The sequence below is a fragment of the Scleropages formosus genome, chromosome 6, assembly GCF_900964775.1.
Source record: "Scleropages formosus chromosome 6, fSclFor1.1, whole genome shotgun sequence".
In the NCBI taxonomy this organism is placed as follows: Eukaryota; Metazoa; Chordata; class Actinopteri; order Osteoglossiformes; family Osteoglossidae; genus Scleropages; species Scleropages formosus.
The window spans coordinates 4,457,498-4,467,392 of NC_041811.1; the positions used below are offsets into that span (position 1 = coordinate 4,457,498).

At 43.8% G+C, this 9,895-nt stretch overlaps 1 protein-coding gene across 1 annotated transcript; it reads right to left on the reverse strand.

Moving 5' to 3' along the window:
• Window positions 1–1,485: 1,485 nt before the first annotated feature.
• Window positions 1,486–4,911, reverse strand: LOC108923582 (early growth response protein 3-like). The gene is made up of 2 exons (XM_018734433.2): window positions 4,749–4,911; window positions 1,486–2,534 (listed from the first exon to the last, which is right to left on the reverse strand). The coding sequence occupies exons 1-2, from the start codon at window positions 4,909–4,911 to the stop codon at window positions 1,486–1,488; spliced, it is 1,212 nt and encodes a 403-aa protein (XP_018589949.2).
• Window positions 4,912–9,895: the final 4,984 nt, after the last annotated feature.

The window sequence follows — 9,895 nt, forward strand, 5'->3', positions numbered from 1 at the left end:
TATCCATGTCATTGTTCAGATTTGTTCCAGAGGTTTCCAAACAAAAGTCCCTGTTGTAAATACATTTACATTTACATTTATTCATTTAGCAGATACTTTTCTCCAAAGCAGTGTACATGGTTCCATTTGTTATGAACTACTGGACTTTGAATTTTTTCAAGATTTTATTTAAAAGTACTAAAATTTCTCTCTAGGTGTCAACATAACCTGTTTTTACCCTCCAAATCAGCAGATTGGCAATAAACACTGCCCAACCTAAATAAAAGTGTGGGACCGCTTTCATCTGTGTTTGTTGCTCCAGTCTGATATTCCTGAGTATCAGTGATTTTAATAGCAACATTAAGATGAAATGTGCTTATACCATGGAGACAAAAGTGCAATGGTGTATAATTGCAAAGGGAATTTGTTCTTTTTTTTTTAAATGTAATAGTTTTTGGACAAAGGCATCAGTAAAATAAAGGTTTATTGTGACTTAGTGTACAAGTGACTTTGTAGTTATAAACAAATCAAGTTATGACCAGACTTCCTGTCACAACTGTTTGTAAGCCGAGGATCCAGATTATTAAGTAAGGCTTTACATATCCCTGTGTAGTTATAAATTGGCTTTTCTTACATATACACATAAAATACACACATAAACACACACAAACATCATTGTGCAGAAGAGTACAGCAGTGCCCAAAGAGCTCTGCCCATCTCAGACCTCACTGAGGTATTCCCGGACAGGTAGACTGTATAACAAAGTCAACTGGCATTAGTCTGTGATGAACAAAAAATCCTGCTGACAGACATTACCTGGATATCATCTTTGTTTGTAACAAAAAAATCCTTACAGAATGTACTGAAACACCAATAATATGAGCTATTATCATCATTCATCATGTGTTCACTTAGTACAAGGCAAGTGGGTCTCTTGACTCAAAACAAGCACCTGCTGTATTCCCCCTCTGTCACTGGAATATATTAAGTCCACATTCTGTTTTTTCAGAACTGATCTGTGCACTGTATGTGTCAAACATTATTACTGGTCAGTATTGATAAAAATTATCATATTAGTGTACATTGGTTCATGTCAAATTTTTATGAAAACAAAACACAAGCTAACAAAACAGATTAAAAATGTACATTATACCCCAGGAATAGCTCACATGATGACTAACTGTTTTTAGTCTTTGTCATTCATTTAAATAAATAGGAAATTTAAAGTATGCATTCTTGATGAGTTGCATAAGTTCTAATGCATTTGCATGTTTGTTGCAAATTTGCGTATTTGCCGTACATCGGACTAAATACCTATTTTACTAAATACCTATTTTGAATTTCAAATTCAATATGTGCAGGAATGTTTAGAACGGAAGCCCTGACAGATCCACCATGGTGGACTGAAGGGTTGTTCACACCGACCAATAAGCTGTGCTAAACCACAAAATATGCAGATGAATCCACCATAAAAAGCAGACCTTTCTGGACAGTGATGCTGTCCGCTTAAGTGCTGTTGCTCATAGCAACAGTCGTGCTGCTGCCTTCTCTATGGCCCCCACTGACCACTTCACAAGCCGCACCCACCGCGTCGGCCACTCCCACGGTGCTGAGCAGCTTTTTGTCCCTTTGCTTGAGGTGTACCTTGGCGTGACGCTTGCGCTCATCGCTGCGAGCAAAGTGGCGTGGACAGAAGTCGCAAGCAAAGGGCCTCTCACCTGTGTGTGTGCGCACGTGTGTGGTCAGGTGGTCACTTCGGCTGAAGCGGCGCAGGCACACGCGGCACTGGAATGGCTTATGGCCTGTGTGGATGCGCAGGTGGCGTGTCAGCTCGTCTGAGCGAGAGAATCGCCGGTCGCAGCCCTCAGCTGGGCACGGGTGTGGCCGCTCGTGAACCGGTGTCTTGCCAGGACAGATTGGGTACTTCCTCAGTCGCACTGGCTTGAGGACTAATGGTGGCCGTGGTCCCCCTGTTGCCCCCTGCTTGTCCTTAAAGGCGCGAATGGTCTCCAAGGGTGTGATGGGTGGGGGGTTCACAGCCTGAAAAGGTTTCTGCTCCAGAGTGCCCATTTCACCTTGGAGGAGGCTGTAGTCCTGGACCACCGAATACAGGCTGCCATCTGGAGATGGTTTGACACTAGCATCGTACTCCACACCAGGGAAGGGTAGCGGGGCACTGGTGCTGGTGGTGCCGTTCGCAGATGGGCTTTGAGGGAAGCATACCTGGTCCTGGTAGAGGTCGCCACAGTAGACGGGTAGGGGTGTGCCATACACCTGCTCCAGCTCTGATGGTGCTCCCTCCAAGCTGCCTCCGGCCACAGACGTTGGGGTAGCCACTACGTTGGGTGCTGGGGCCACACCCAGGATGCCTGCGCTCACCAAGCTGACAATGTTGTTGTCCGAGCACCAGCTAGACCCCCCAGATGGGGGTGCATCAAAGGCAAACCTCCCTGTGTAGGTCACTGTAGGCCCACCGCGCCCCAAGAGGAACCCGGGGCTGTACTGGAGGTCCGAGGATCCCTTGTCAGTGCCAACTTCTAGGTCCACAATCCCCTCTGATAAGTTGGGGAAAGAGAGGATTAACGGTGTGCAAAAGAAGAGACATACAGACATCTGTCAGTTATTAATAATTTCATGTCCAATGCAGGGTCATGTTGGTCCAGAATCTATCCTGGAAACATAGAGTGCAAGGCAGGGTACACCCTGGATGGGATCTTAGTTCACAAGAAACTTACACACTTCTCTAACTTCACTGAGGTGTGACCGACAAAATCAAATAATTCAGTTAACATTTGTGTTCATTCTTTCATACTGCATTGTATCTATTCATTTGGCTGACACTTTTCTCCAGAGAAACTTACAATATTAAGGGACTTACAACTAGTTACCCATTTATACAGCTGTGTAATTTTACTGGAGCAATTTAGATGAGTACCTTGCTCAAGGGTGCTACAGCTAGAGGTGGGAATTCAACCTGTGACCTTTGGGGCTAAAAGCAGCAGCTCTAACTGCTACACCACCAGCTGCGTTAATAGAAAGCTGTACTCAGCATTCACTGTATACAGCATTCACAAGTGACTGTGACCAAGGGGACATGGTGACGACCACTCACCAGCCACCCATCTCTGTGTTCTCTGTTCAGTGATGGAAAAGGAACTGATGCTAGACTTGCTCTGATCTCAGCTCTGTTATTTCAGCTGTTACATGAAATATATTCCCATAACATGAATAATTGAGTCTTGTCTCTCAGTATTGGTACTGTTAACTTGTTTCAAAGGTGGAAAAGCTGACCACCTTGCAAATGTACCAGCTGGTCCTAATGATAACGATGACGACAACAACAGCAACAATAATAATAATAATAATAATAATAATAATAATAATAATAATAATAAGAAGAAGAAGAAGAAGAAGAAGAAAAAGAAGAAGCTCGCTTTAACATCGGGGATAGCAGCCATTTGCCGTTATGTAAAACTCCTGGCCCGCACAAATGCCTGCATACCATAACCAAGCCGTTAGGGGGCGCGTGCCCGCCAGCTCGCACCACAGCGCAACCTGTTTGCGCGCAGCTCGCTGTTTGTTTTACATGCTGGATAAGGCAAATATATCGGAACATCGCTATTCTTGGAAAAAATATCAAACGTAAATCTTAAGTGAAAGTTCAGATCCTCCTAGATTGTGGGCGTTTGTTGAATATTTCTGTTTCCATTGTCATAATATTGTCGTAAAGGGGAAGCCACAACATGTGTTTAAAATCATGTTTGATGTATTAACTCAACATTCCCACTACGAGTGCGGCTCTGATGTGACTCATACACCTGCTGACCACTGCAGGGAACACCAAGTTGAAAAGTGTAAATGGTGGGAAAGTTCCCGCACCATCCACCATTCATCCTGTTCCAAGATGCTGGAATCTTAACCTGATTATTTCCCATAAAATTAAACAACTCGAACATGTATTTTAACTGTTAAATTTAATACTTGAATTCCCAAGTTAAACCGGTTTTGTTGGGCCATTACAGTTTTATAGGTTGAATAAGGAACTTCCTCTGATGTATGATTAATAAAAATGTAACGTAAATTTTAATTTCATTCACTTCATTTTGTTTAATGTTGAGAGGACATGTTTTTAAAAAAAAACGATAAAAATGCTATAAGAAAAGTGATCAGGTATGAAAAAGTGACGTTGCCAGATTTATAATTTACACTTAGCCTAGCGCGTTGCACGACTTTCTTAGGTCACGTGACCCGGGGGGGGGGGGGTCCTGTTCTTTGTAATAATTACATTTTGTAAAAGAATGAATGGCCGCTTCTTAAAATTATCTCCATAAACGTCAGAGGGCCTGGAGATCCAGCGCAGTACAGGAACACACACTTTGAACACACCATGTGTGTCGGTGCTCACCTTGGCCACAGGTGACGGGTCGCTGGGGGTGAGTGACAGGTGATTGATCAGCTGTCAAACACAGCACGACAAGGCGGCAAATCAGGGTGACGTGAAAGCGTGTTTCGACAGGTGAGGTTGAAACCCAGCATGTGCGGACATCCCCCGCCGATAATTACATACTAAATTAATACTACGGATTCCAATTGATAAGAGTTTCACCGAAAATGAAATATGAAGGGTATTCAAACGGATAATTTTTTTGCGTGAAATTCCCGCGCCGGAATCACACAGACAGGTGTTTAAAGGTGCACTTGCAGCACGTGCCATCGCGTGTCAGCATTATTGTTACAGTATTTTTCAGTGTCTCTGGTGTGGGCCTTACCTGCACTCATCTGTGCGGGATGACCGTAGGTGGAGAGGGACTCCGCCTCGGTGGTGCTGAAGAGAGCAGAGGAGGACTCATCCTCAGGGTACAGGCTGTCCGAGATGGGGTTCATGAGCGCGCTCATGACCTGCGGGAGGCGCTCTGCGCGGTTCCCCGTCATGTAGTGCTCGGAGGACCGTCGGATGACTGAGCTCAGAGAGTCATCTGATTAAATGCGGCTCTACGGGCTACGTGGCGGTAGGAGCAGGAAGGTTCCGAAAGATGGCGAGCAGAGATGATGATGATGGTTAGGAGAGATTATGATAATTATGATGATGATGACAATGAGAGTAGGTGGTGAAAGATAATGATGGTGATGAGCAAGGATGATGCTCTGGTCCAGGAAAACTTGTTTGGAATTATCAGGAACGCTCTTGGATGTGAGAACAGTCCGCTCGTCCACGCCGGTCCTCCTCCTCGGGACCTCCCGCTGTAAACTGTCATTTAAAGAGTTTCTGTCATAAAAAACACGGCAATGAGAGCGGATAAGCAGATGAGTGGAAGAGAGTGGCGCGGACGCGCAGTGTCACTCCCCGCATCGCGGAGCGCCTCGCCGCTTTTAGCCGGGAGGGAATTCCACGCCGGCGCTAGTTGGTATTTAAATCAGGGAACGAAACGGCGCGGTGACGTAGATAACCATAAAAGGACACGTGGGCCTAAGAAGGAGGGCGAAGAAAGCGAGAGGAAGCGCCAGCCACGGCGCATGAACTTGAGAGAGGAGTAACGACGAAAGCGCACACAGTACTGTCAGCTGCATACAGCCCGATGAAACGCACTTGTCCAGGGAACAGCGTTAGAACCTAAAACAGGACAGGAAACAGTAGTCCCAAAGGAAACATGGGGCAGTTAGTAGGGTAGTGGTTAGCATTACTGCCCTTGACCCCAACATTTGCTGGTTCAATCCCCTCCCTGGCTGTTGCACCCTTGAGTAAGGTGCTTACTTTAAACTGCTCCAGTAAAATTACCCACTTGTATAAATGTTTAAATAATTGTAACTGTAATAATTAGAACCTCAACATTGCAAATCACTTTGGAGAAAAGTGTCTTCTAAATGAATAAATATGCATCCACACCTCAGTTTTGTTATTTATTCATTTAACTGACACTTTTCTCCAAAGCAACTCACAAGCTAATCAATTACTTGGCACTTTATACAGCAATGTAATTTTACTGGAGCAAATTAGGGTAAGTACCTTGTTCAAGGGTACTACTGCCAAAAGTGGGGGTCAAACCTGCAACTTATGGACCCAAAGGCAGCAGTATTAACTGCTATGTTAGCTGTCCCTGTAACTCATGTAACTTGGAAAAGTACCTAGACTTTTTAACACACATGACTATTTCAACCACCCATTTTAATGACCATGAACTTACTTTGATCAGTTATTCTCCTCTATACCCTTGTGGACACATCTCAACAGGCCTGACTCTGAGGATCTTTGTTGGACAAATTGATTGAAGAATGAGCAAAAACTGGACCTCATCCTGCAGACAACACCCTACTAAACTGGAGTGTTACGGAATGCAGCTGGGGGGGACTTCAGATTAAAGTTCATTCTAATAGACACACAAACAGAAATCCATTTATTCTGACAGAAATTGAAATGAGAATCAGACCAAAATAAATGAATGACCAGGAGAAATTCATCTTAAAGCACATTAAGTGATCTCGAGATATTCTCATTTGGGAGGGGGGGGGGGGTGAAGTGAATTAACCTTTGGGTAAACATAGGTGAAAAGTCAGTTAAAGTTTGCCAACTTGAGCTGCAGATTATTGCACTCTATTATAAAATTTGTCTCAGATTCAGTCCCAGTGTATACGACACCAGTCCTCTCTTTTTGTCTCTCCTTGATGTGTGAAGAGAAAAGGTAGGAGAAGGCCGAAATGGAACCCATCTGCAGAATGCTGAATCAGACATCTTCAGATCATTTTGACGTGTTCCATCCCCCTTATTAGGACACATTTTTTCTCCTGTTCTGCATGGAGTTGAGTAACTGCAGCAAGCTACCTCTGTTGCCTAGTTCACTTTGGTTCAAGTAAAATCTCCATGCCACAAATTGGTGAGAGAAGCATTTATTTTGTAGTTGCTGTTTTCTTTTTTTAGTTTCCTCCGTGCTGTGATGTAAAATTGTCCAAATGTGCACAGTGGACATTTCTTGTCTTTCTCTGAAGCAGGGGTGTCCTGTCGGTGATTTGGACTGGCAAACTCCCAAAAGTCAGGGTCTTAATGTATTAGACCTGGCTAGGAATGATGGACAGCCAGCAGCTTTTGAAGAGTTTCCCCCCATAACAGCCAGTAAAGATTTGTTCCTCTCCTCTCTTGATCTTTGGCTTTTTCTCACTCTTGTGAATCATGTATAATTTTTAATTATAAATTGTGTTACATGTTTTCCAGGTAACATCGGACGTGTTTTGTATTTTGTGTTTGATTTAATGTAGTTTAGATGTAGGTACTTCTAGTGCAGGGAAGAGATGATTGTGTCTGTTCCTGGGTTGTTGACTGTAATACAATATTGAGATTCTAGATTTACCATAATCATAATTATTACTTGTTGCATCTCTGTAATTTTTGCATTACTCCCTGAAGTGATACAGTGAAAATGGCCTATTTTTAAATTAGTGTAAGAAGCTTGCTGTACAAAACTCATTGTAAGATATAAGAAAAAAAACATCAGGTAAATGAACAAATAATTAATCCTCAGATGAGCTCATTTTATAAAATGTGTTCTTAAGGTATTGCAGCACTCCTCAGGTACGTAACTCTCAGGTACATGTTCAAAATGGAGTTTTCCCATGGTGCAGAACACATTGCACCGTGACCACGCAGTGCCTGAGTTGAGCAACACCCTCGGAGACTCCAGCATGGCTCTTAGTTGCCCAAGATTCAGTTTATCAAACTGTGAAATTGGAATAGAATGTGTCCTCAACCCACATTTAATAAAGTAGCAGCAATGTAAAAATGTCCTTGTTGGATAATCACATACAATGTATGGAACAAAGGTTGTTTCAACTGTGGGAACGGAAACACTGGAAAGTAAAGTCTGTCGATTCTCAATCTTGGTCACAGTATGGTGGAACAAACTCCCTGTATCCCTCAGAACTGCTGAACCCCTGCTGGCATCCAGGAAAGGCCTCCTACCCATCATTTTCAGACCCACTTCTTTCTTGATCATCTGGCAACTACATACATGTACATACATCACCTGCTATGATTATCTGTATATTTGCTATGTGAATGCCATTTCTCCAGGCACTTACTTGAGGTATGTGAACCAACAAACAAGATGTGGTTTAGTAATGCTGTCTGTGTCTAGAGCTCTTTGTCTGTTGTTGATGCATTTTGCTTACTCTGAATTGCACATCACTTCAGCGAAATGTGTCTGACAAATTAATACATTTTAAAGTGAATCCCTTTGTATATCACTCCTGTAATGTAGATGATGCATGTCCATATTAATTTAAGTTAAGGCTCATGTCTGCAGAAGTTATTACCTACTTCCACCGAAATAAAATCTCTTACCTATAATAGATAAAACTTATCTCCATGTGAGTGGAGGTCCATACCTGTGTCAGGTATCACTTACCTGCACCATTATGGTGGCTGAGAGACACCACTAAGGAGGGGAAACCGGTAACGGATCATGGTAGATCCATCACAGCCTTGTATTGCACATTCGCTTTATATTTTGATTGAAGGAAGGAGCCCTTGAGCTTTAAATAAATACCATTACATAACCTGAAAATTTATAACTGAAGCCAGGGAATGCTGCCTCCTTTCCTGACGAGTTCACAGTAGCCTTGACAAATTCAGTGGCAGCCCACACATACTGTACATAGGTCCGGGCTTCACCAGAGCTTCACACTCGCGCGCGCGCGCACACACACACACACACACACACACACACACACACACACACACAGCTCAGAGCAATAAAATCACATGGCTTGGACACACAGAGCAACTACTAGCTGCATGCCATGGCATTAAGTGCACCTTAATACTAAGTGCAGGCTATTGATGGTTATGTGTATGCCAGCACATTGCCAGCTCTCACACTCGTTCCCCATTGCGGGCCCGTGTCCACCTCCTCTCCTCCTTCGCCCACACGCTTGCTCTCCTTCTCTCAATGGAAGGCTCTGCTGAAATAGCAGCAGGAAGGTGGGCTCCTCTGGTGCTCACAGGCTCCTTGTGAATAACACTAACATTAAATGATGACAATAACAAATAAATATAACACACAAAAACCCACATAAACACGAAGCAGTGAACATGGCACTGGAACTATGCTACCATGCATGGACTGCCTTCGGGGGACATTTTTGTGACCAGATTCAAGGTGTAAAGATATCCAAGTTTGGGCCAAAGACTTGATAGCCCCTTTTGGGATGAGGGAAGGATGTTTAATGGTTAAATAAGATCATAAAACAGCGCACATTTTTGTGAAATCTTTAGGCTACATGAACTTGATCACAATCTATGAAACTCTGAATGCTGTAGCAGGGGCCATAGTTCCACAACGCGCGCGCACACACACACACACACACACACACACACACACACACACACACACACACACACACACAAACACACTCTCACACACACACACACACACACTTCCCCTTTGTAACTTCAGAGTAACTCCACAGCATCCTCACCTTGCCACAGCAACCGCTTCTCGTTGCCATGGAAACGGCAAGAGGCTGCGTAGGAAAACAGTGCAAGTGTTGGTGGTGGGGGGAGGGGTTCATGGAGGATGGAGCCAGTAGGATGGCAAGGAGGATTCTTATGTAATCCCCCTGTGAGGTATGAGAAGACAGAGCACTGTAGTGACCTGGTGCCAAAAAGCTGGAGGGTAAGACTCTCTGCTGACAAACACCCCATGCAGTAGCTGTTCAGGTGGTGGGAAAGGGCAGTTTACACACAGTAAACACACATATTAGACATCTGTACACATACTAACCTTGCTGACAGGGTAGGAGAGGGAGCGAGGTGAAAAGATGCCATCAACTACAGCCCCTGTGGAGTTAAGGAAGAATAAAGTCTCAAGTGGGAGTTCTACTCCAGAAAGACATTAGTTTGATTTTTCAGCTCCTTTCTTATGTACTG